Source organism: Chenopodium quinoa, unplaced genomic scaffold (genome assembly GCF_001683475.1).
Source record: "Chenopodium quinoa cultivar QQ74 unplaced genomic scaffold, ASM168347v1, whole genome shotgun sequence".
NCBI classification, from domain to species: Eukaryota; Viridiplantae; Streptophyta; class Magnoliopsida; order Caryophyllales; family Amaranthaceae; genus Chenopodium; species Chenopodium quinoa.
Window position 1 is genome coordinate 475929 of NW_018742953.1, and position 27431 is coordinate 503359.

A 27431-nucleotide genomic window follows, 5' to 3' on the forward strand; every position below is an offset into this window, starting at 1 on the left:
TGGGTTTAATAGCAACCTTTAGATTTTCTAGATCTAAGGGTTGTAATTGCTTCTCACCTTTTCACCATAAGAATACTTCTCATATGATCCTAAATCTATATATATATATATATATATATATATATATATATATATATATATATATATATATATATATATATATTACTACACTATGGTCCATCTTTATTTTGGTTGGTAAGGACTATCCTATTAAATTGGGACCTTTTACAGGTAAACCAACCTATTTACGCGGAATCTTGGGAAATTTGGGGGAGGGGGTGAGGATAAGAGAATCTCCACCCCCAAGAATCGCTGGTGGTAGAATTCGAACTCATGACCTAGATCTTGACGTAAAACTCCTACCAAGTTCACCAAGTAAGATTGGGTATAAAACTCATGTTCTTGGGAGCACCATGTTTCTATATGAGTGTGGGGTGGGGGGTGTTAATGTAGTACTTCTAGCATGTCGAGGTGGTCAATGTGACTCCCACGCACTCTTTGATTTACACCCTACAAATTCTTTGATGGACCATGGTGCAGCTAGCTTAGCTAGACCATGGTCCAATTTATAAACATATACTTCCTCTGTTTTTTTTTTTTTTTTGAACTTGACTCGCTTTAACTTTTACACTATCCACTATCCTTCTTTTGACTGTCTTTTGTGAATAATATGTAAGGAAAAACATATTCATTTGGGAACTTTTGAATTCGTTTCAATAAGTACTATCATAATATATAATTTTTACTTATGGAGAATTATTGACCGTTAAAGTTTTGCATTGGCAAGCGTGATAAAAGAAACATATCAAGTAAAAAAGAACCGATGAAGTAGTTATATTATAATAAACATCCTTATTCTTTTGTTTTAAACCTGATTGCCATTTTTATTTTTCTCTCTCCTCAAGAAATTTCTCAATCACCTATATGTTCAAAAACAGCTTGAAATTTTAAAGTTTTGGGGTGATGAATTTGGTGAGAAAAGGAAAATGAAGTTAAAATGGAGAATAGTGAAGATGAAATGGAGGAAAGAGAGAAGAAGTGTGGTAATTGTGGATTTGTGGTAAATATTTTTTTGAATCTTTTCCCATTTTTTTAAATTTATAACTGTAATTTGTTTGATTTCCTTAAACATGGTGATGAATTTATGTTATTGTTTGATTATTTGAATAATTTATAAATATGTGATAAATATCAATTATATTACTAACTTTGTGATGAATATCAATTTATTGTAGTCATTTTCTCGATCCTTTTTTTTTTTTTTTTTTTTTTTTGTTTCTACTCTTTTGATTCATATTCAATCATGTTATAGATCGATAATTAGTTTTTTTTATGATAAACCAAATTAGATTTAAGGAGGAGAAATTAGGGTACTCATGGGATAATTATGGTTTTGAAGATACTGAATTGCAAAGTCCACTTGATGGTTTGAGTTACTTAGGAAGAGTTGATGGGGGACACAGAAATTTCCAAGGTATTTAGAAGCAAGAGGAAAGCCTAAATGAAAACAAATAAGAGTGGTCGTGATATAATTACAATCAAATTTTTGTATAATTCTGTTAAAAAAATAAACATGTACTACTTTTAAAATGAACATTTAAGTACATTATAAATGAACAAACAACTATTTATAATAACATATTTTAAATGTTTTATTTTATCTTTATTTTTTCGTTAATAATTATAGATATTGAATTTGACCTTATATGAATACAGATAAACATGTTTTAGAATTATCTCGAATCAAGAGGGGAACTCTAACCACTTGAGCTATTTTACTAAATGTTCATATTTATTTTTACAAGTTCATAATGTTTTACTAAATAATTATTTTTTTAGGTCGTGGTCTAGCAATTCTATGATTATATGATAACATTTTCATTTTTTTTTTACGTATTTTCTTAATCACTTTTTACCATAATTGTTCATTTTTTTTTACGTGTTCATTTTTTAATTATTACTAAATGTTCTTTTTTTTTTTTGACGTGTTTATATTTTCTAACTAAATGTTCATTTTATAAGTCGTGGTCTAGCTAAGACTGTTGGAACAAAGTGTGTATGGGTGTGAATTTTGTGAAAATCACAAAGTCCCACCAATGTTGATCTAGCTAAGATTGTTGGAACACGACTTGAAAGTGCCCTTACTTGAAAGTGTAGCTTCCATTACGATTTTCGGTCCAGTAGTACACATCTTCCACTCCTTATGGTGTACAAGTTGAGAATAGCCTAAAGACTCTAAATAAACTACTTCCTCCGTTCTAAAAAAATTGCAACATGTTAACTTTTACACCATTCATCACGTTTGTTTGACCACATATTATGATTTATATGTAACGTAAAATATAGTCATGTGGATCTTGTTAGATTCATTTCGTAAAATACTTTCACAATATCAACTTTTTATAATATTTATTCTTATATAATTATAAATATTTAACATATAAAATATATTTTAAAATGCGTAATTTCATCCTTACTGCAATATTTGTGGAACAGAGGAAGCATTACTATTTCTCTATACATTCTAAATATACTTGTTTTTCGTATACAAGTATTAATCAAAACATAAAGTCAAATGCATAGACATGTAAATTGTGCAAAAATCATATTGTTTGCCTTCTAATCCCTCTAGCAAAAGTAGATGTGAAGTACTGTATCCTTAAAGCACGTCACGTGAAGACGAATGGAATTTCAATGCAGTTAGAACTTAAGTAAAAGTCATCTCATAAACAGTTCATCACTTAAGCGTTACATCAAGGACAGTTTCTCAAAACTATTAACTATACAATGTAACCATAAGCCCTAAAGAAAGAACCACCCCCTAAGCTACAAAACCAACCTAAAAAAGGGTAGCTTCATTACATCAGAGCCAGAGCAAATATAATGTGCTCTGACAAGACAATAGCCAAAATAATTGGTAGCAAAACATCGGTTTTACACAGTTAAAAAAAATGCCATTATTTTCTCCTCTTCCCCTGCAAAAATAATTTAAAGCACATCAGCTCACAATCGGAAAGTATCCTCTGAAAACTGATAAATCAAAAAGGCCATGACTTAATTATAGAAACATACAGATGCAGCAGCATAATCATCCATTGTTAGCTGTTTCCTTTTCTTCAAGGAATATGTGGGGCTTTCAGCTTGCTGACGAGCTGTACCCCGTTTAGAGGGCGTAGCAGTCTGCAAGAGTAAAGGACAAATGACATTAAATAAAGATCAAAATATGTGATCAAGGCATTAAGCATATAAAAAAATCTATTTCAGGAGAAGAGGGAGGGGGTGGAAAGCAGGATAAACAGTCAGCAGAGAAGATTCAACAATTAGAACTCAACTGACCTTGGCAAGCTTTTTCTCTTTACGTGCTTGCCTCTCCCTCTCATCATACTCCTGGTTCTCTCTCTCAACCAGACGAATAAGGGTGTCGCATCTCCTAGCAAGTTCTTGGGTGGTGCGGGATTTAACAAACCAATCGAACCGAAACAATGGAGATGTTCGGAAAGCAGCCTTCAATTCATCCCAATTCCCATATCCAAGTTTGTGAACCATGCAAATCTGTCCAAATTTTCAACAATGTCAGGTGGCATGAAATGTATAAAAACCTCATGGCACGAAAACAAAGAAAAAGAGAGAAATTTCACCATGAAGCGATCACATTCTTCATTGTACAGCTTCCCTTTGTTCTGACCATACTGGATCTTCAGTTCCAACCATGGATTCTTGTAGCGATCCAGCTTCTTCCCAATTGCTTTCATAATCTCATCTTTCCTGGATATTCTAGCTTCCCCTCGTTCGATATTCTTGATGATCCTATCATAATCTAAAAAATGGAACCAAATCAGCATAGAAGAGTTTTGTTGTAAATGCATAGAAAAAAATGTAGAAAATCAGTTGAGTTAGTCAATTCATCCAAGTCAACCCCAGGAAAGATGGAAAGATAAGGCTGACTAAATATCACAGAACAGCCTATCTATGACCACAGCAGACACTTTAGAAGTTTAAATTTCACATACAATTAAGCAGGAACTAGATGCTACATTATTAATCACACTTCATGAGAGGCACTGTTAGCAAGAGGTTATAAGAAGATTAGAGAAGGTAGAAGTTGAATCACCATTTAACTCCTTATATCTCTCTTTGAAAACTTTAGCATATCTTTCAACATCCTCGAATGTTTTCCCTTCCATCTCCGCAGCAATGCTTTTTATGTCACTTCTACCATACTTCTCACAAGCCCTGATGAAAGTATTAAAATCTCTTCTAGCCCATGTAGAGAAGCCCTGCAGCAAAGAAACAATATAATAAATCGCTCACTAATGATACAAAAAAGGCTTTCCATGCTCTCTTAAAATCTGGAAAGAGGGGGCTGTGAGATCAGTATTACCTCTTCCAACAATCGCTCCTTTTCTTCTTGTTCTTCAGCAGTCAGGGGGGGATCCGTCATTTCTGTAGTCAAATACTTCATCAGCAACAGAAAATGAATTAGATTTAAACAGATTATATACGCAGAAATAACATACCATCTGGCTCATCCACTTCTATGGAATCTTTTATCTGATTTTTTTGATGTGCTTGCTGAAAAGATAGAACAGAAGTTAGTTCATACTTAAATGCTTGATATTTATAGAGGAGTAGATATAACAAGATAACCCACCATCTGATGGCGCACTTCCTTCTCATAGAGTTCATTAAGCCTTTGAGTGTTGAAAAACTGGAAGTCATGCCTAAAATTGAGTAGAAACATACGTAAGTGACTATTGACTACAACCAACAAAAATTTGACCAGGAGAAATTAGAAAATAAGATGCAAAAATTTTAAGATAAGCCTTACAACTGAGGCATGCGAGGTATACGAGGCTCCTTAGGCCTAGCAGGACCACTTTGGCGCATAGTTTGCTTAAAATATTCTGATTCTGAATAGCTGTACAAGCCACAGGAATGTGGAAAACAGGATTAGGCATAGGGAACAAATATCAAAAGGCACTGTCAAAATGCAAATACGTACTTCCGCTTTCTCTCTCGTTTTGGTGGTTCAATCCAGTTGTCACTCACGAGTTTCTTGAAGTCCACCTTGCTTTCATCCTTAAATAGTAAAAAAAAAAAAAAAAAAAAAAAAAAAAAAAAAGGAACAGAATTAGCTTATAACCTCTAGATCAACTTGAAAAATTGAGCATGAGACACCTATAATATTCCTACCTTCTCATCCTCAAAATCATATAGATCAGCCGCTGTGAAGAAGCAAAGGATACACAAATCAGTCCAGCTCGCTAAATAAACGAAAAAGATACAGGCAATGCTTAAAATACTCCGATTCAAGTAAACCACATACTGTCGTCCATCTTAAATTTAATGGCATCCTCTGTGAATTTTTTCATTTTTGCATCCAGCTCAGCAGTTGCCTCTTCTCCCTTGGCAATAATTCGGTCTATATCTTCATCTGTAATTGTGCTGTCGCCAGAGCTAAAAACCATTTCAGCACCAAATCTCACCATTTGGAGCAGCTCATCCTTGTTAACAGCTGCACAAATCCACAAGTTTAAGTCAACAAGTCATAAAACACGAGAAATTATCATGTACCTCAATAGAAAACATCTTACTTTTTTGCTCAGCTAGTCGTCCTTGTTGAATAACCAATGCATCGAGCGCAAGTTTCTTATAAGCTCTTTCGATCACTTTTTCCTCAATGGTATACTGTTCACAAAATATCAAAGCAAGGTCATACCTTGATTATTATCAATGAAGAATGCTTTAACCTAGAAATAAGTACAGAAAATGAACAAACCTCTGTGCAGAAACGAAACACTTGAACCTCTTTCTTTTGACCAATCCTATGAGCTCTATCCTGTGCTTGCAAATCAACTTGTGGATTCCTGAAATGTGTTGCAAGTATCAACAAAGACATCAAGCAAGTAAACTCACCCACAAACACCATCAACAAGCAAAAAAGAGGGGAAAGGTTTCATTGATTTACACAAGAATTCTCACCAGTCACTGTCATACAGAATGACTATATCTGCAGTAGCAAGATTGATACCAAGACCTCCAGCTCGTGTTGACAGTAAGAAAACGAACTTTTCACTTCCTGGCTTATTAAAAGCTTCAATGGAAGCATCTCGATCATCTCCACCGGTATTACCATCAATCCGACAATATTGGTGACCACGATACATAAGATAGTCTTCTAAAATATCAAGTAGCCTTGTCATCTGATGTTAGTTGCCGAGCATAAACAGTTAGATGACATACTAAAATCTCAACAAAAATCATGGAATCATAGAGCAAGCAACAAAAGACTTGAAACAGTAATTTACAATAAAGCAAAGACCTAGGTTTTACAAAATATACCTGTGAAAATATTAAAACCCTAGAGCCACGCTCCTTCAGCTTTGGAAGCAACTTATCAAGCAATACCATTTTCCCTGAAATAAATAGAAAGTGAAGATTCATCAGTCAACAATGCCACATCAAAAGGAGCAAATCATAGTATCTATATTCACTCAGAATTACCAGCGTTGGTAACCAAATGATCTCCTGTGGTGTATGGAGGACCAGGTTCGGCACCTTGGAATAAATATGGGTGATTACAGCATTTACGCAGCTGCATTGCAATGTTAAGAAGGCGTTTGCGCTCTCCACCAGCATTAACAACTTCAAGATCCTTCTGCAGCAATGCTCTGTAATACTGTTTTTGCATTTGAGACATGCCCACTTTAAGAATCGTTTCCTTTTTTGGAGGTAAACCTTTCTCAACATCTGACTTCAGCCTCCTAAGAAGAAAGGGTCGGAGAACCTAGAGAATGCAGAACTACATAAGTTATGCAACAGAAGTAAAGAGGAAATAAAAATGATAAATAGATACTCTTCTAACTTTTGACTTACCTTATGGAGTTGCTGAACGACCTCCTGCTGATCATTCTCCCCGGAAATCTGAAACCACTCGTCAAATGTTTCTGCGGAGCTAAAAATCTCTGGCAATAAGAAGTTGAGAAGTGACCACAATTCATGGAGATTGTTCTGCAGTTCAGAAGAATATTGCATAGTATTAGTGTTAAGATTAACTTGGAACAAGGTGCATCAGGTCAAATTATCAATATCCAAGTCATAGATAAGACTGAACATCAAAATTAAAAGTTTGCGAACAATGTAAATGTCAACAAAAAACAAAAACAACTTTCAACAACCAGTTGAATAAAAATTATTCAAATTTGGCAAAAAAAATAAAATAATAAAATAAAATAAAAAATAAAAAAAAGAAGGAAAAAAATTTAAGAAACTTGATTCTGTAAAATTACAAAACCATACTCATAAGTGAGAGATCCACCAAATCATACACATAGTTAAGTATGTATTGGCTGTCTTTTTCTATCATAGCTAATAAGCCTCGAAATAAGAAATCTTAACACACAACGGGTGTAAAACTAACTGAGATTCTGTAAATAGTAAACCTTGCTTTAATAATACTCCCCCCCTCCCTTTATTTTTGCCCCATTGCAAAAAATTTGGGTCAAAATTTAAAATCTTTGACCATAAAATACCAAATCTATAAGAGATAATTAAGTCAGGTGGGATCTTGTTGGATTCGTTTTATTGTACATTTGATTAATATCTAGTTTTTATAGTTTTCACACAAGAAAATGGAGATAAAACCGTTTTAAGACACATTTTGGGGACCGTGAAAAGTCAAATGGGGTAAAATATTACGGATAGAGGGAGTAGTAGCTCATATTTAACTTTAAAAATCAAACTTAAAACAAATTTGAGTTTTTGGCCATAAATTTTTATTACCACATAATAATAAAAAATAACACATTTTTTGTTAAAAAAAACCTATGATAACATCTTTACATGACTGACATAAACTTAGAAAATGCAGCCTGTTTTATTGAAACAGAGATGGTCAATTTAAATTTCAAATGGACTGTCAGGGCAAACTTTATATTCTGTACTTCCAATTGGTCTCAACGGAACTTTATCATTTAACTCAAATCATAGCTTAGGAACACAGGCAAATAGCACACAAAGAGTGCTTGAAATACAATATAAAGGGGTCCTGTCAACTTCACTCTTCACAACTATCACAATACACATCATCTTATATTAGCTCAACACCCAAAAAATGCTAAGACCCAAAAGATTACCTGAAGTGGAGTTCCAGTGATGAGTAAACGATAGTTAGTACTAAAGAGTCTCATTGTTTTTGAAAGCAAAGAATTTTCATTTTTGATTCGATGTGCTTCATCAATGATGATATATCGCCAACTAAATCGGCGTAAAGTGGTCTTCTCTTTAATAGCCATTTCAAAACTAGTGACACAGACATCAAACTTTCCAGCAACCAACAAATCCTCGCGTATATGTCTCTGTGAATATAATCAAAAACACACAGCAACAAATCATCAGTGAACATTAATTGTGACAAGAACACAACAAAAAATCCATAAATAGAATCCAGGCTTACCCTTTCATCAGGATTTCCTAGAAATTTCACAGCACGCAAAATTGGACAAAATCGTTTTATTTCATTCATCCAATTTCCAAGGGTTGATTTTGGAGCAACAACCATGTGAGGCCCAGTAATTCCTCTGAATTCATGAAGATAGCCCAACAAGGAGATAGTTTGTAAGGTTTTACCAAGACCCTATTATTAGGAAGAAGACATACATATAGCAAATTAATCAATAGCAGCAATATAATTCTCAGAATAATAAAGATAATTAAAATAAAAGGGCAAACAAAGCTACACAAATTCAAACAATAAAGGGTACAAGTTTATTTCTTACCATTTCATCAGCAAGAATTCCATTTATACCATTTTCATACAGACGAATGAGCCAATTCAATCCAGCAAGCTGGTAATCCCTCATCTTTCCTTGAATACCTGAAAAAAGAAAAAACCCAATAACAAAATCAGGAGAAATAAATGAATACGAAATGTGCATACATACATGTAGAAAGGGTTCAAGTGAGACCAGCTCACTTATATGAGAAAACAAAAAAAAAAAAAATCATATGCAAGCAAATACGGTATTCCTATACCAGATTCCTGCCATTACATACTACATATGTTGCTTTTTAAAAAAAATGATTTGCAAAATTGTAAAGATATGATTAACTGGAAACAAAAGGCTAAAACTACAACAATCTCCACTCGTTTCCAAGCAGTCTCAGAATCTTTCTGCTTTCACTTTCCTCCATCTTCCTCCCTCTCAATATCATTTGTCAGCCATTTTCTCTCCAGAAGAAGCACAAAACTTTAAAATAAATTGCAAGAGAGTGAGAGGGGGGCATAGCCTTTCCCCTAATGCTTCTACTATTAAATATGGTCACATTAAGGAGCACATTATAAAAACACAAAGAGTATGTTTGAGTATGGCACAAATATTATTCACCAGCCGTGTTTCTCTTTAGATTGTGGTAAGATAGAATTTCAACACTTTCAAAAATCAATGTGCATATTTTTAACAAGATGTAAGTATTTCAAAAATAAGGGTATATTTTTTGAATATGTACATAATATTTGAGCTATATGTATTTTAGACTGAATATTTAAAAAATAAATATGCATATCTTTTGATCTAAAAATGTATATTTTCACTAGTTGTGCACAATCTTTCTCTCCCTCTCCCCCATATATATAGAATTGTCCAGTTGTCCATATACAGTACTGGCCATCAAAAGAACAACCTAAAATTCATGTACAAAAAGTAATCCAATTCCCAGCTCAAGTAATGTGTGCTAGCAGAAATTTGTTCCAACTTCAGATCTAATATACAACGACAAGAAAGCACTACAAAAAAGACCTAAATCAGATGGAACTGGAGATGGCCATTGCACATTCAAGCATCTCTACTATGAGATGCTGGTCCCAAAGTTTCAGTGATATGGCAATTTATATGTTTCAAAGTATTCCGTGTAGAAAATTCAATCCTGAGAAATGCAAAGGACAAATATAGGGTAGACACAATCAATAGTTTCTTAAACAAAAGATGCTCTAATGAAAAAACTAAATCATCAGATGCTCCAAGAGAAAATTGAATGGGCCTTCACTATAAAACAACTCCATAGGTTTATTACATGAACCTTACCACAAAGCACTTAAAATGGCAATTCCAGGTGAAGCCAAGTTACAATAAATCTTTAGATCTAAGTAATTGACCAAGGGAGAGCGGAACTCACAGGAAGGCTGAGTGACCAGCCTTGTATTGGAAGGCCCAGTTTCTTCCTCCTTAAGATATTCCTCATCTTCCTCTTCTTCAGTAACCTTTGATGCATGGCGACCCCTAAAATCAGCATACAAAAACCCGTAAAGAGGCAGATTGATAAATTTGGAAAATATCATATGCCACAAAAAAAAAGAACAGAGTTTTCTAAACAAATGCTGCTCAAAACTCACATTAAGGTGACGTAATCACGGTACAATATGGACTACAAATCAAGCAAGTAAACACTTGCCTAATTGCCTTTACCCATCAATGTTCTGTACAACAAGGGGCAATTCACTTATTCCCGTATCCTAAATCGACCAAATAACAAAGAGAATCTTGAGGAACACAGTTACCCTTTACGTTTAAGCACAGTTACCTTTTAGCTTATAATATAAATACTTCTACCGTGATTGCTCGGAAACTCACATCAAGGTAACACGATACACTATGAATGCAATGAAATGCTCATGACAAATCAAGCAAGACAACATTTGCCTTTACCCTTCCAAGTCAGTAATTTAAGGGACACTCTATATGGATCTATATTGGGTAATTCATCAATTCCCTTTCCCCGAATGACAACCCAAATCATGAGGAGCACAAGTACCCTTTTTGTTGAAGCAGACTTACCTTTTAACTTATAATGAGCATACTTCTCCCACTTATGCCCAGAAACTCACATTATGATGACCTAAACAAAGTTATACTATGGACTTCGAAATTCTCATAAGAAACTAAGTTAACCGTTGTCTTTACCCTTCCACGTTCAATAGTTGATGCAATATGCAGCACTGTGTAGGGGCAATTCACCCAAAATTGACAAAATAAACTAAGCAAATTATGAGGAGCACAATTACCTTATAGGTAACTTGATAAGCATAGTTCTCCCATTTACCGCCCTATACTATATGACCACCATTTTCTAAGTAAGCAACCCTCCACAAGAATATAAACCACTTCTGCTCACAATTGAAGACAGAAGACACCGCCCTTTATATTGAACCACACCTAGATTCACAAGGTATTTTTCAACATTTTCACCAAATTATGAATCGACACGAAGGCAATCATACATTTCCATATTCTCATACTCCACTCATGATTATCTCCACCTACTCAAAAAGGTAAGTAACTTAACCACATATCGAAACAGAGAAAAAATTATGTATACTAGGCATATAATAAAAACCATAGCATCCCTTGTTACATAATTTAGGACCCAATGATACAAAACAGCAAAAGTGTACTAGGCATACAATGAATAAGATTAACCATACCTTCCCTTGACCTTCTGAGAGGCAGAATGTTCACCCTTGGCAAAATGGGCAAATATCTCCGTTTGCTGTAGAAGATACTTCAACCGCCCCTTCCCTTTGTTATTCTGCCAGAAAGATCATAAACATTAAAGTCATTACTTATTAACAAAAAATATAACCAAAAGCTCGAAATTACGACACAACTAGTAGAAATCAAACGCACCATATCAGCATCAACAGCAGCATTCTGTTTGTCCAAAATTTCCTGGATCTTCTGCTTCTTTAGCTTCTGCATTTCCTTCAACCTCGCCCTTTCGCGCTTCGAAAGTTCTGTATTACCAGCGTTTACTTCCTACCACATTCACGCCACCAAAAATCGAAACAATATGTAAGAAAACCAAGAATACAAGCTCGTAGTAACCAAAAAAAAAAAATCCATAAAACAACACACCATGAAATAACACAAACAAAAAATCAACACAAAACGTAATTTGAAATTCATACTTAACCCTAGATTACACAAAAACAAAAAACAAAAAAATGCGATGGATCCAAACAAACACAACAAAATTGAAAACCCTAGAAATGAAGAGAGAGAAAATAGCCACCTCAAACTCTTCATCGTCGGCGGCGGGAACGTCATCCTCGGGTTCTTCTTCGTCGGAATCGACGGGTCTTGCAACAGCCTCGAGCTCTTCATCGTCATCTTCATCGATCTGGTCGTTAACTTGTTCTTCTTCCGACGAATTGGAAGCGTCGTCGGAGGAAGAGCGCTGTTTGGAGGGTTTCGCCATTGGAGAAAAGCTCGGTACTTTTTGACTGCTCCAAGACCGAGGGTTTGGAATTGGAAGAGCAAATTAGGGAAAGTGAGAAAGAAAGAAGGAGACCGACTAAACAAACTATGAGTGGTTTTTTTTTTTTTTTTTTTTTGTTGGATTACAAAATAATAAAATGATGAGTGAGAAAAGTGTAGGAGTATTTAAGGAGTTATTATTTATTTTCATTTTATTGAAAAATAAAAAATTGTAGACAGTGAAAAAATTCCCGCCATTTATCAGTGAAAATATGTCTTCCCGCCTTGTGGGTTGATTTTTTTTTTTTTTTTTTTTTGAAGGAGAGGGGCAAGCCCCTAAAAACGCCTTGTGGATTGATCTGTGCATAATATAATTTGCTTAGGGTGTTGTCAAACGTCGTTCACAAATTACAAGGTGACGCTCGTATTTTTTTATTGAATTTCCTAATTTACCCCTCATATATAAATACTTGGAAAACCGAGTTACGAAACTCACAAGTCATTTCTCAACCCCGACACTTTCTCTCTAAAACTTTCTCTCTCTAAAAAAAAGACAAGAATTTAAAAAAAATCAGAAAAAATAAAAAAAAAAATCAGAAATTTATTTTCAAAAAAAACCAAAAATTTGAAAATCAAACGAAGAACATACGAAAACCAATCAAAGCTTCAATCCGGGTATGGCGGACGGGAGACGCGTTAAGCTTACGTACGGTGGTCGTGGGGGCGGCATTTCCGGCGGCGAGCAGGTTGGTAATCCGTGCTTTGTTACTGTAATTTAAAAAAAATTACGGAAAACCCAGACTTCCGCCTGAAATTTCCGGAAGTTTCCCCAGACTTCCGGAAATTTCAGGCGGAAGTCTGGGTTTTCCTTTTTTTTTTTTTCCTTTTCTTTTGTTTGCTGAAGCTGCTTTTGTTTTTTTTTTATCTTTTTTTTGTTAATTATTTTTTTTCTTTTGGTGAAGCTGTTTTTTTTGTTTGTTTTTTGTTTTTATTTTGTTTGGTGATGTTTAGTTTTTTTTTTATTTTGTAAATTTTTCTTTTGTTTTTTTTTTCTTTTGTTTGGTGATGCTGTTTTTTTTTTTATTTTTAATTTTTATTTTTATTTTGTTTTTTTGTTTTTCTTTTGTTTGGTGAAGCTATTTATATTTTGTTTTGTTTTTTTTTTCTTGGTTTTTACTTTTGTTTGGTGAAGTTGTTGTTTAATTTTATTTTTATTTTTTCTTTTATTCATGATTATTAAATTTTCAATAATCTGTTTTTTTTTCTTTTTTTATTTGGTGATTATTATTGTATTTCATTGATTATTTTTGTGTAATTTAGATCGATTATTATTGTTATGTATTGTTGATATGTTTATTTATTATTTTTTCCATTTATTGTTATTGTTACGTATTGTTGTTATGTTTTATGTATTGTTGTTATTGTTATGTTTGTTTACTTTATTTTTCATTTATAGTTATTGTTATGTATTGTTGTTATGTTTATTTAATTTTTTTTTCATTTATTGTTATTGTTATGTATTGTTGTGATGTTTATTTTTTTTATTGTTGTTATGTTTATTTATTTTTTGTTTTCATTTATTGTTATTGTTATGTAATGTTGTTATGTTTATTTAATTTGTTTTTTCATTTACTGTAATTGTTATGTATTGTTGCTATTATTTTTGAACTGGAATATTAACGATTCAAGGTTGATATCATAGTTGTGTGTGTAAGTATTAATGAAATTATATTTTCTACTTATTTAATGCAGATTGAGGGTTCGGGCGCTCGACATGCAAGATCGAGACGTTTGAATGCATCAGTTAGGAGGGAGTTAGGTGGTGCAGGACCTTCGGAGGCACCGTTTCACCGTGAGCAGCAGTACGGGTCTGCTCGTACTTGGTCGGGGGAGCATCAGTCAGACATGAGCGCCCCCATGTACTCGTCGGGTAGAGTGCCTGTATTTGACGAAGAGGACGATGATGAGTGAGCTAGTCATGCTAGTCGAGATTCAGAGTATGACCCTCAGGATTACCGTACTGTGTATAGGGGTGACCATGGGAGATATGGTAGTAGTAGTGAACCAGGTGAAGGTTCTACCAGCTCGTCTGAGTCATGGGTGGTTCAGGGGCCGATGCCAGGTGGGCCTGAGGATGGTACTGTCATTCCTAGTTTTGGGGGTCACGTGGCTGCATATCTATGGGGTGGCCAGGAGCGAAATGTTCTGCGGTGTTTGAGCAGGACACAGTTGTGTACTGAGTTGGGTAACTAGCGCGCTCGTCTTCCGCAGGAGCACCTGGAACTAATTGATGGCAGTGGTCTATCTCACTTACCCGGGATCATGTTCCAGCGATTTGACTGGCCCCTGATTTCTGCTTTTGTTGAGAGATGGCAGCCAGATACGAACTCGTTTCACATGCCATTTGGGGAGATCACGATCATGCTGCATGACGTGTATCATATTCTAGGGCTCCGTGTCGACGGTTCCATGGTTTCCACCACTCCTAGCACGGACGTTTTACGGGACGTGTGCTCGATTACCTTGGATATGACTACGGAAGAGCTGAATGAGAAGTGCGGTACTAAAATCGTATGGCAGGGAAGTGGGGTGCTTACTGAGAGGATAGTGGAGTCGACCTTGGAGGCGTAGAGGCCCTTCAGTTTCCATTACAGGGCGTACTTGTGGTTAGTTCTTGGCGGATGTTTGTTTCTAGACAAGAGTGGAAACCGTACTTATCCTTCCTTCCTCAACGAGGTTTTTGTTGAGGATGGTCAGATTAGTGACTACTCCTGGGGTTCTGTTGTGCTAGCATACATGTACCGGCAGTTGGGTACAGCGTCACGAAAAGATGCTGATTCTATCGCCGGCTGTCTTACGCTTCTGCAGGCATGGATCTACGAGTACTTCCCGTGTTTTAGGCCTCAGCAGGGGACCTTGACCAGAGAGCTTACTGTTCCGCGTGCGTCCGCCTGGGATGTCGGATCGGGGTGCCCCAACAAGAGCATGGAGCGCCTCCTCGCTTTTTGTGTTAGGTTGGATCATCTGACTGACAATGAGGTGAACTGGCTACCGTACGGAGTTGATCCAGCACGACGCGTGCCTGCTACTCTTTTCATTGGCTGCATCCAGTATCGTAGCATCATTGAGCCATATATGCCTGATCGAGTGGTTCGACAGCTTGGATACGTCTAGGGCATTTCACAAGCCATCATCTGGCCTGAGAAGGCAAAGAGGCCGACGAACTTGAAGATGTATCGAGTTGAATTTCCGTCAGAGATGACTTTGATGATGTGGACTCGGTTTATTCCCGGTATGTCTTTCAGTGTCGTGATAGGTGCCCTGAGCAGACTTGGTGGTGGTGGTCCTACGGTCGGTCCTGGGTACATGCAGTGGCTATACCGGTTTTCTCATCCTCGTGTTTCTCCAGTTGCGTCATCGCATGAGAGTCGCACACTTCCAGAGAGAACTAACACGGATTACGTAAGAACTTGTGTTTCTAGGATGTGTAATTATGATTAGAAAACATGTGATTTATCTAATATGTTGTTTTTTAATTGCAGTGGATGGGTCGGTTCATGGAGGTCATCAACAGGACACTGGAGGAGTATCCGAGCTTGTCGCATGATACAAGAGTAATGGCTGAGGCGCTACGAGCTGACTGGAGGGCGATGATGGGGTTGTAAACTTGATGTTTTTTTGTATTTATTCGTCATGTACTTTAAGGACTGAACAACTGTTTTTGTTTTGTTGTTGAAACTTTGTTTAATTAAATTAATTTCTTGACGAATTACATTTCTACAACTGTTCATCATACATGCGTGTTACATCAATAAGTTCATTGTCTAGTTAACGCATCCCACATGTTCCTTCTAGCTACATAACGGTGATCCCAACCTTCAACACTTGGTTCGTGGTTCTCGGTCCACCAACCAGCAATAGGGGGAAGTGGTGAATCTGGTGCAAGTTCAAGCAATATAAAATGTGAGGCGGAAACTGTAGCGATGACAAACTCCCGTTGTGGTACCGTGACTCCTCTTCGTGCCCGCAACGGCAAGATAGTGAGACATGGGTACAAGCACGTTGGTACGGTGCCTACACCGAGAATAATAACCATTGCGTTGAACCAAGTAGCAATGGAAATAAATCTTGAATTGCAACCATCCAATGACGAGCATCAACCGCCCCACCGTCCCATCGAATACGCTCCACATTTATCTGAAGCCTTCCAAGCCCGTAAATCCTCTCGTACAGGGATGGATAACCAAGGACCTCGTTAGCGATTGTTTCTCGAGCGTCATACCATCGGCCTTGATCACCAAAGAAGAACTCGGCGACACAACGAAAGCCGCAGTTACCATCGCCAATGACATCTTTCCACCCTGTGATGAAAGGCAACATCGGTCCGGGAATCAAGTGTCGATACCGGCTTTGGGTGATGTCTGATTCATCTTCTGCAAATATATAGGGTTCAGTTATTAGTACAAGAACTCATGAAAAACGATTAAACCCACAATACCAAAATCATACCTCCTTGTCGTTGACCAGATTGACTGTTTCGGCGATTCACATGTTCGAAATAAGACCGATCACGTCTTATATCGTTGTTCCTCTGTCGACCACGCACCCTATGGTTGATATGAGGTTCTTGGAGGTTATCATGATCCGGATGTAGCTCTTCCTCAATGATGCGTGTCACATTTCGTAGAACAGCATTATCACTACCAAGTACCTCGTCCATCAGATTTCGAAAATGTGTGGCGTCCTCGGTCGCGTCATTACCGAACGCTGTTCCGTCATTACCATTGCTGATAACCAAAGTCTTCTAGAAACTGGTGAATTTGCCTACTATACAAGCCCGTCTCTCGAGCTAAAGACTCATGTATCTTACAAGCACATGGCAAACCATGGGTCACCCGCAATGCACATCCGCAACGCTCATACACCTGATAACTCAGATCCCTCATCCTTTTCGTCTCCTTGTCGAGAATCTTCAAACAATGCTGAGACACCTTGCCGTTAATACATGACAATGGCAATTGTCGGTACTTCTGACCAATCTTCGACCTAGATGCCTCCAAATCATTACGAATAGCGATGATCTGATTACCAATGTGACAATGAACTCGGGCCCATACGGTATCCAAAGAACCCGCACGTTACCAAAAAAACGTTATTATTTACAACAAACATAAATACAACAAAATACATACATCAAATACAACAACCAAAAAACGAACCTGTCGAAGAATCAAACCACATCTTGACGGCCGAATGCTGGCTCTTAACTCTACATGTGCTTGTGTTGCCAAAATGAAGAACTTGGTTTGTCCAAAATGTCACAAACTTCGTTTTATGACAAAGCCAAGTCCTCTCAACATACTCTATCACCTTTGGATAACTTGCCCATTTCAGTTTCATCGTCTCTACAGCAGCCTCATAATCCTCCTCGGTTGCAGCGTCCATCACACGTTTCCATCTCCCGTTTTTGAATGTCGCACCGACCTTTTTGCTTTTAAACATATCAGTGACACGAGCCTCAACATCTTTGTTAATATGCCATCGACAAAGTAAGTGCGAGGTCCCTGGAAACACTTCCCTCAATGCCGCAACTAGCCCCAGCTCACGATCAGTCAAGAAAACCGACGGTTCCTTATCAAACCCGATCAAGTCTCTCAATCTCTGCAAAACCCATCGATAGTTGGCCGTGCACTCGTTGCGCATGAAGACGTAACCAACGAGGAAATTTTGATTTGTCGGTGTCACACCAACTATCTTAAAGAACGGCATTCCGTATCGGTTGGTCTTGTATGTGGAATCCATACCGATCACATACGGGTACGTCCGTAGGATGTCTACCATGACTGGATGCGCCATGAAGGCGTGCTGTAAAACGCCTTGATCATCAGACAATACCCAGTAGACATACTGACTCTGTCTAGCCAAATGTAGAAACTGAATAACTCCTCTCCCATCTGACATCTCGGTTCTGAAGTCATTTCGGCAGTTGTAGATGTGTCTGATGTTTGGATGATCCTGAGGAAATTGCTCGGCAATAGTCGCCATGATGTTACGCGGTGCTACCTTAGACTTGGTCATGTTACGCACAACCTGCTTCGCTTCCGGGCTTAACTCGCTTATTTTACGATGGCCCTCTGGATACGCAATCATTGGATGGTTGTGAGTCCCAGTTACATCGTTTTTCACTGTGATAAACCAACAGTCGTTGACAAAAATGTAAGATATCTTGATGTAGAAAGGACAATCATTGGCTTTGGTTTTCGTGTCCTTCCTTATTGAGTTCTCAAGATCTCTCGGCTTACTCCTGCGTCCCCTATCACATCTTAAATATCGATATGGTCGACCATCCCTCTATCTGTTGAAAGACGATTTCACCAAAATAAATCCCAAATTTATTGCAACAGCATCCGCCCAACTAACTGCTTCATCAAACGTTCGAAAAACCTTGTCTGTCACGAAATTTGCACTATAATTCACACCGTCACCGCCGTCTTCAACCTCCGAATCCTTTAACAATAAACCAAACAAATGAGCCAAATATTAGTATTATAAATTTAACAATAATACTAATATTTTTATTAATAACAAAAACTATAATAATAATAATAAAAACTATAATAACAAAAATAATAATAATAATAATATAAATAATAATATAAATAATAGTAACAACAATAGTGATAATAATTACAATAACAATAATCATGCTAACAACAACAGTAACAATATTAATAATAATAATAATAATAATAATAATAATAATACCAATAATAAGAATAATAACAATAATAATAGTAACAATAATAATAATAATAATAATAAAAATAAAAATAAAAAAATCGATAATAATAATAATAATAATAATAATCATACTAACAACAACAATAACAATAACAATAATAATAATAATAATAATAATAATAATAATAATAACAAAAACATTAGAAATATAAACATAATTAATAATAATAATAACTAACACAATATAATAATACTCACAAAAAAAATCAGCAAAAATAATATTATGAATTTTGAAAGAATAAAAAAAAAACAAAACAAAACAAGAAAAACCGAATTTATGGACTTCCGCCCATTTTTTCCGGATCCCAGGGGAAGATCCGCCTAAAAAATTCGGAAGATCCTCCTAGGATCCGGAAATTCCAGGCGTGTGTGGGGATCCGCCTAGAATTTCCGGATCCTAGGAGGATCTTCCGGATTTTTTAGGCGGATCTTCCCCTGGGATCCGGAAAATATGGGCGGAAGTCCATAAAAAAAAAAATTTAAAACTACGACTTACAGATTCTTCCGACGACTGCTCCGGCGTACTAAAGTTGTCATCGCTCATCGTGAATAGTGGGCAACAACTTCCACACTCGGGATTTTAAAAATTGGTCGGAATTACCGTACAATGGTGGTCTCGGGTTTTTTTGTGGGTCGGGATTTTTTAAAGACAAGTGGGGGGTCGGGAATAATATTTAACTTTTTACTAGCTAAAGTGAGTCATGGTGGAGCCTTATATGGAAATAAAACACTCAAGGGCAAAATAGTCAATACACATAAAAATGGGAGCGTCACCCTGTAATTTGCGAATGACGAATAGCAGTTCACTTTGCTTAATGCCCTTTTTGGTTGAAAGGATTTAGATGGAAAAGAAAAGAAAGGCTTTTAATCATGTTTTCATGTTTGGTTGAATTAATAACATAAAAATTTGAAGGAAAGGTAGGGAAGTGGGAGGAAAGTTCCTTCACAAATTATTAGCTTTCCTTTCCTTCCAAAATCGAAGGAATTCGATTGGAAAGAGAAAAATAAAAGTTATCCTTTATAAATTTTCTTTCTCATCCCTTCATTTCCTTTTCATTAACCAAATATTGGAAAATAAAAATACATTCCTTTCCCTTCTTTTCCTTTCTTTCCCTTCCCTTCCTTTCTTTTCTTTTCCTTTACTAATATTGAACCAAACAAACCCTAAATATATATAACTTTTTGGCTTGAATATTAAATACGGTCATATAATCACTTTTGACAATGTAGGATATTTGGACATGCGATATCATACTTAAATAATTTTTACTAAACTGAAGTATTTTTATCGGTTAAAACTTATTTTTACTAATTCTCTATTATTTTAAATATATTAGATCTTATTTTAAAGAACTTTTTTAAATAAATTTTATGAAGAACATAGAACCGAGTTATTAGATTTTTATTCAAAGTTATGATTAATTTTGTAAATATGAAATATCAGTAGTGTATCGATAATAAAACTCTTACAACCATTTTATCTTCAAAATTCTATCCAAAATTCAATTATTTAACACCATATATGTCACAATAATACCTATTTGTCATTTACATGCACGACACTTGGCGAAAAACTAGAATGCCAAGTGTCGATGTCTCGTGACCTGGCTGCGAGACCGACTTTATTTATTAGTGATATATATATATATGTATATATATATACTAGTTTTTTACCCGTGCAATACCCGCATTAATTTTAAAATAAAATTTTTTATCAAAAATATTATATGTGTTATTTGAATTTTCTGCTCATGGGATTAATAATCACTTGACAATCATACTTGTCCGTTTATAAGTATTTTATAGATTAATAATTACTTGACAATCTACAAAAATTAGAATTAATAATGCACCACCAAAAAGAACGGTTGTCTAAAGTTGTGATCTCTTTTCATTTTCTCTAAACATGTGAGGAAAGGTTGGTTGCATGTTAAGACTTAAGAGAACGGTTATATATAATAACAGGCTCTTTGATTTTTTTATTTTTTTCTTTTGTACCTCTCTGGATCCGTCATTTATATAGAAATATCGGTATTTTATTGAAAATAAAATTATAAACCAAAAGTTTTATTGAAAATAAACTCTAAAATAATTTTTTATCCTACTAAATCTATCCAAATTTTATTGAAAATAAAACACTAAAATAACTTTTTTATCCTATTGAACCTATCCAATTTTTCTATCCTATTCTACAAAAAATATTCAAATAAATCATACGTGAAATATCGGTATTCGTTTTTTGGTGGCGTGAATAAATATTATATATATATATATATATGTATATATATATATAATCATATTTATTTTACACATGATAACATATTACTCCGTATTAAATTTCATTAATATTGTAGGAAAGAGAGAGAGAGAGAGAGAGAGAGAGAGAGAGAGAGAGAGAGAGAGAGAGAGAGCCCAAAAGGAACAACAAGAAATAATTAAAAGAAAGATGATGGATGGAGGAAAGAAGATTTCAATAGATTAGAAATGTGAATATTTTGGGTTGATTTGAACATATATGTACTAGGTACATGTAAATATTTTAGAAGTATTTTTATATGATATTTTGGGTAGGTTTGATCTGAATGTTTGCATAAATTTTTTATGATATTTTAGAATGAAATATACAAGTAGCATTGTGTTTTAACAACAAATTTTACAATTTCCATTAAGGTAAATCAAAAATTTCAAAAAGTAAAAGAAATGTATTCTAAAGTAAAATGAAAGTATTTAAAAACAAAGTGTGGGTGTGAAATATGTGAATCAAGAAGATATACCGTAGTTAACTTTTTATATATCTTTTAAAGGGTTATTATGAATTACATATTTAACGCATTTTTATGACAAATGTTATACATTGAGTTTAAAAGTTAATAAAATTATTCTTAAAGTAAAAGAAATCAATATAAAAGTAATCGAAAACTATTAAAAATTGGAAAACATGAAATAACACAAGGATGTTACAGAGAAGTCGATTCTGAAGTTAAATCACCATATTATAAATAAAATAATATAAATAAAGATGAATCTACTTATCAAATAAATCAATCTTGAATACAAAACTTAAATAATATTATAAAGTTAATGAAATGAATTATTAAGCTAAAAAGTAATTGGTAAAAGTAAATAAAATAAATAGTATATGAAATCCAGTTTAACAAAAGTTATAAAAAAAAAAAAAATATTCTTTCTTCAATTTGCAATCTATCTTGATCTTCAACAGCTATAATCCATCATGAAAATTCTAAGTACAGTGGTACCTGCACAGAATAAAGAAATATCAGGAAGTAAATCAATAACAAAGAAAAGTAATATAATTAAAACGGAAACAAAAGTAGAATACCTTAAATCCTTTTTGTTTGGACAGTTTCTATATTGTCATGTGAAACACATGATTGCCCACAAGCTCTACAAGTTCTTCACTTTTTAGATTTTTCTTCGGCACTTTTCAAGCATTTCGAGCTTCTAGCAGAACCTTTGTTAAGGTATATATTGATTTGGAGGCAAGATGTTTACATCTACTTTATTGATTCAACCAGAAGCTTAATATTAGCTTCTTTAAAAGTTCCACCATTCATTATTCAAAAAACTAATGTATATTTTTTTGGCATTTCTCTCTAGAATTTGAGAGTATTTCTCACTAAAAGTGAGTTTCTCTAGTTTTTGCTAGGGTTTGTTTTTCCCTTTGAAGATCTCTTGCGTGTTCTGCTAAGTTATAGGATTTCTTATAGGCTTGCTAAGGGGAAGTAGCTCTTCAGTTCCTAGATTCTGAAGGTTTATTCTCCTTTCTATTTCTTCAAAAAGATTAGTTCCTCGTTTTTATGATTTCTCCTCGTTTACCATAAAAGGCATTAAGCTTTTAGTAGCCTTTGGTTCTTTCCGAGATTGCAAAAGCGCAGCCTTTGGGTTTCGCATTTACCTTCTGTTGGGCAGTTAATGCTCTTTGTTCTATTGGTAGAGACTTTTGATAGAGGCGACTATCCCTCTAGGTTTATTCAGTCCCTTTAAGTTTTGGCTCCCCATGCGGGTTTCGGTTCTTCTTCCAAGAACTGGAGTTTGGCTATAAATGCCAAGAGTTAATTGTTGAAGTTCATCTCCTGTCTTTTTTATTCTCTTTCTATCATTTTTCTTCTGCTAGTCTTGTCTTTTCCTCTTCACTTCTACAACTACCAATCCTTTCTTTTGTATCTCTTTTATTCTCCCCTATATTCTCTGTCTCTCTGTTCGCGAATCATGAGCAATAATAGGGAAAACCCTAATGCTCATATCAACCTTAATATACAAAATATGAGGGAGGGCCCCCTTATACAATCCCCCTCAGATTTCAGTATTGATAATGCACCAATTAATTATAACTCAAGCGCAATTGGCTTATTCACTGGGCCTCACCCTCCTTTGGTGCACTTCGTTCAACATATAGTTAACTCTCGATGGATAAGGAGGGGTGAAATTATGGTCCACAGATCGGGGCCTTATTTTCTGTTTGAATGTAATAATAATCATGACTTGGAAGGAATTGTTAAGGCAAGTACAACAATCATAGATGGGAGGGTGATTAACCTAAGAAGGTATCAAGTTGACTTGGTGCCTAACCAAATGAGTTTTAATCTGGCAAGTATTTGGGTGAGGGTTCATGGGCTTCCCTTGGCCTATCTTACTACAGGCTGGGCGAGACAAATCCTCAGGCATGTGGGCTATATAGAGGAAATTGATCAAGAAGGGAATGAACTCCCAGCCCATGCTGAACTTAGGGCTCGTATGCTAATTGATCTTTCTATCCCCCTCATTCCGGGATGTTTTATTCCTTTAGAAGGAAATAGAGTTATTTGGGTGCATTTGCGTTATGAAGGCATTACAGGTTCTGCAAATCATGTTGTTGTGCAGGTCATGCGACCTCTCGTTGCCCCCTCCATGCGGCTGTTGCGAGGAGAAGGGTGAGGAGGAGGCTCAATGAAGTGGAAGCTGATGGAATAAGGGTTCTATATGGGCCTGCTGAGTACCCCTTTTACTCAAACTATATTCGTGGCCTTCCAGACTCTTATAGGTTTCGGAACTCTGGCCTGGACCTGCGCCCTCGAGAAGTTCAAGAAGAACCTTCTCTGTATAGAAGAGTCCAAGGAGAAAATATGGGCTTTGATGAGTATCATCCTTATGTTGAATCTCTTTCTTCCCATGATAGTGAAGATAGTGATGGATTCCACACTGGTGAGGAAGATTTTTCTAAAGATGATTCTGGTTTAGGTGAGGTGGAGGAAGAGCCGGGTAGGCCGGAGCTGAGGCTGTCTCCGGGTAGGCGCTTGGGCTTAGGGGATGATCCGTATGCTGAGTATACGCAAGGAAGAGGCTTGAGCCCTAATCTGGGAAACTTCAATGGAGGGAACTCCCCTCTCATGAGAGAAGACCAGCAGGGGGGAGGAGAGCGAGGGGTAATAGAGAGGAGATCAGGGGGTGTGCTACCAATCAGGCCTCTAGCTAGTAGAGGATCGACGAGCCATACTCTGTGTTCTCTCCCCTCTCAAACTCAACCTATTTTTAAGGGCTCAACTTTTGAAATGGGAGAGTCCTCGGCAACATAGCAAAGAATCAGACAAGGTGGGGGGCCGGGAACTATGTTCCATGCTTTGGGTATTTCTGAGTGGGCTTCTACTCCTTCTGGTCTGGAAAGGGTTACGGGTTTTGTGCAAGATGATAGGGTGGAGCAGGGAGGGAATTTGTTATCACCAATTGTTGAATTTCCATCCCAAGGAGGGGAAGGTTCACCTAACATGGCATTGAAGAGGTTGGATGATGAAGGGCAGCAGGAAGCAAATGATTATGCGAGTATTATGGAAGCAAGTACGATACTATCTTTGGGTATTCGACAGGCAAGAAGGGCAAAAATCCAAGAGCTCAACCGTGTCTCCCGGGCTTCGACCTCTCCTTTTCTTCGCCTATCACCTGCTGATTTAGGGGGGCTTCCGAATCTCCCCCTTACGGAGTTTGACCCTCCGAATAGCCCAATAATCCACATCAGTTCATTTAATTTTACGGAATTATTCAACTACGATGAAGAAGGGTGTAACAAGAAAAGAGTATGGGAGGCAGTAGGCCATCTGCCGCATTCTTGTGATGGGGATTCTATTAGGTATAGTGAGTCGGATTTTGAATGGGTTCAAAGGAAAAGAACTAGGAGGCTTTACAGGTGGTCGGAGAAAGGGGGCTTTTCGATTTGGCTTAAGGATAAAGGAGGAGTTAGTAAGTTTGCTTCCAAGGCAATTTCAGATCCCGATATGGCTCATAAACTTGGAGTGGAGGTTGATGGAGACCTTTGCAGGAGGGGCAAGAACAAAAGACCCCAAGGAAATTCTTCTTCTTCAACTGAGTCCTTTAAACGGCAAAAGAGTGAGGAGGTTACTTCGGTCTTAAGGGAAGTTAGGGACGACATGGATATTGACCTTCAGTTACCTGTTATGAACTTGATGAGGTTATCGTCGGGTGGTGAGGAGGATGCACCAAGTCAGCCCCCAATGGATAGATGAAGGTAGTGGCGTGGAATTGTAGGGGTTTTAATGATCCATACTCGCCTACAATTCCCTACCTAGTATGGATCTTTCAAATGAAGTTACCTACGTTTTTATTTATTTCAGAAACTAAAATGAATTTTGCTTGTGCGGCAGCTAGATTAAGTGCTATTAACCCTACTACCGCTTTTGGGTGGGATTCGGATGGTAGTAGCGGGGGTCTTTTAGTATTAAGTTGGTCTAGTGATAAAGTTGAATGCATGTACTCCTCAAAAAAATTTATCTTTTGTAGAATGATCAATATGAATGGAAGTATGAAATATGTACTTTTCTTTTATGGTGAGCCTCAAGTAGAAAATAGAAAAATCATTTGGGAGAAACTTCAATGGTTTTTAGAAGAGTACAAAAATGTTCTAGTCATAAGAGATTTTAATCAGGTTGAAAGTGGGAGTGATAAGCTAGGGGGCTCGGTCCGAATAAGAGGAGTCGATGCCTTCCTAGATTGGAGGTTCAGCAACAATGTGACAGAAGTCCCTTTTTCGGGGCCACGATTTACTTGGAGTAATAAAAAGGAGGCAGAAGACCTTATTCTAGAAAGGCTTGATCGAGCCTACATTACAGAGGAATGGTTTGCTCATTCCTCGAATGGGAGAATTTTTCATGAACCAATTGTTTGCTCCGATCATGCGGCAATCACTTATCATGATCAGCCTAGTTCTACCACTTCTAATAGACCTTACCAAATTGAGAATTGGTGTCTCAATTTTCCGGAAATCAGAGGAATAGTGGAATGTGTATGGAAGGAGGAGTATCAGGGTTCGTACATGTTCCAACTTTCCAGGAAGCTGGGTAAACTAAGGTCAAACCTTCAACATTGGTGCTTGGAAAATAAGAAGGTTTGGGGAATCAACTGGAAAAAGATTACTAAGGATCTTCAAAGCACAGGGATGAACATAACCTCGCTTAAGGAAGGAGAGGGGTTTGATAAGCATATCAACATGCTTCTGCCTGAAAGCCAATTGTGTTTTCGATTTTGGAAGCAAAGAATGAAGGCGAATTGGGTGAGACTAGGGGATTGCCCAACGCCAACAATGTATAGGAAGGTAAAACAAAGACAATTACACAACGAGATTTTGACGCTGAAGACTGGGAATGACACGTGGGTAGAGGGGCAAAAGGAGGTGGAAGAGTTAATCTTAACCTCAATAAAGGATGTCTACAACCCAGTCTTAAATGATTCTCATGGGGAAGATATCGACCTGTTGCTTAGGCAACTTGATATTCTTGTGCTCAGGGATGAGGATAAAATCTGGCTCGATAGGGATTTTACTGAGGGGGAGATCAAACAGGCTATGTTCAAGATGCACTGTTTTAAATCTCCTGGCCCCGATGGTTTTACCGTGGATTTTTTTAAAACCTACTGGTATGAGGTAGGGCAGCTGGTGATCGATAGTGTAAAACAATTCCTACGTACAGGAAATATGCTCAAAGAATGGAACCAGTCTCTGCTAGTTTTGATTCCAAAAGTTAAGACCCCAGAGCTGGCAAGTCAATTTAGACCTATTAGTTTATGCAACACAATCTACAAATGCATTTCCAAATGCTTGGTTAATAGGCTCAAGCCGATTCTCCCAAGCCTTATTACGGAAAACCAGCATGCTTTTATACCAGGAAGGTATATGGAAGATAATATTCTGTTGAGTCATGAACTTATGCACCTTATTAATTCAAGGAAGGGTTCTAATTTTACAGCAATTAAGATTGATATGTCAAAAGCTTATGATAGAGTGGACTGACTCTTTCTTCTGAAAGTTTTGCAAGCGTTTGGGTTCTCAAATCACTGGATACGGATGATTTCACAGTGTGTCTCAACGGTGAGTTT

At 36.4% G+C, this 27431-nt stretch overlaps 3 protein-coding genes across 3 annotated transcripts; 1 reads left to right on the forward strand and 2 right to left on the reverse strand.

Moving 5' to 3' along the window:
* Positions 1-2674: 2674 nt before the first annotated feature.
* LOC110728697 (ISWI chromatin-remodeling complex ATPase CHR17) lies at positions 2675-12392 on the reverse strand. The gene is made up of 25 exons (XM_021908338.1): positions 12067-12392; positions 11682-11810; positions 11480-11583; positions 10174-10277; positions 8778-8875; positions 8456-8635; positions 8136-8357; positions 6877-7011; positions 6505-6787; positions 6343-6416; positions 5983-6203; positions 5780-5867; positions 5595-5688; positions 5327-5515; positions 5194-5225; positions 5003-5079; positions 4829-4918; positions 4652-4721; positions 4518-4572; positions 4382-4443; positions 4112-4277; positions 3639-3817; positions 3337-3552; positions 3073-3180; positions 2675-2975 (listed from the first exon to the last, which is right to left on the reverse strand). Exons 1-25 carry the CDS (start codon positions 12250-12252, stop codon positions 2958-2960), a joined length of 3180 nt encoding a protein of 1059 aa, XP_021764030.1. The 5' UTR covers positions 12253-12392; the 3' UTR covers positions 2675-2957.
* Positions 12393-17029: 4637 nt separating this feature from the next.
* Positions 17030-19596, reverse strand: LOC110728685 (protein FAR1-RELATED SEQUENCE 5-like). The gene is made up of 4 exons (XM_021908327.1): positions 19549-19596; positions 18668-18758; positions 17622-18436; positions 17030-17332 (listed from the first exon to the last, which is right to left on the reverse strand). The coding sequence occupies exons 1-4, from the start codon at positions 19594-19596 to the stop codon at positions 17030-17032; spliced, it is 1257 nt and encodes a 418-aa protein (XP_021764019.1).
* A 6087-nt stretch (positions 19597-25683) lies between these two features.
* On the forward strand, positions 25684-27345 carry LOC110728686. The gene has a single exon (XM_021908328.1). It carries the CDS (start codon positions 25684-25686, stop codon positions 27343-27345), a length of 1662 nt encoding a protein of 553 aa, XP_021764020.1.
* The last annotated feature ends 86 nt before the right edge of the window (positions 27346-27431 follow it).

What these genes read in the sequence shown, in the direction of transcription:
- LOC110728697 (XM_021908338.1), bottom strand. Translation starts at nt 12,252, where the DNA reads ATGGCGAAACCCTCCAAACAGCGCTCTTCCTCCGACGACGCTTCCAAT. An exon ending in ATACCTCGCATGCCTCAGTT is followed by an intron (nt 4,722 to 4,828) that starts GTAAGGCTTATC and finishes ACTCAATTTTAG; the next exon opens with GCATGACTTCCAGTTTTTCA. An exon ending in AGGAAGTGCGCCATCAGATG is followed by an intron (nt 4,573 to 4,651) that starts GTGGGTTATCTT and finishes CTATCTTTTCAG; the next exon opens with CAAGCACATCAAAAAAATCA.
- LOC110728685 (XM_021908327.1), bottom strand. Translation starts at nt 19,596, where the DNA reads ATGAGCGATGACAACTTTAGTACGCCGGAGCAGTCGTCGGAAGAATCT. An exon ending in AACGTTTGATGAAGCAGTTA is followed by an intron (nt 18,437 to 18,667) that starts GTTGGGCGGATG and finishes GGTTTATCACAG; the next exon opens with TGAAAAACGATGTAACTGGG. An exon ending in AATGGGCAAGTTATCCAAAG is followed by an intron (nt 17,333 to 17,621) that starts GTGATAGAGTAT and finishes ATTGGTAATCAG; the next exon opens with ATCATCGCTATTCGTAATGA.
- LOC110728686 (XM_021908328.1), top strand. Translation starts at nt 25,684, where the DNA reads ATGAATTTTGCTTGTGCGGCAGCTAGATTAAGTGCTATTAACCCTACT.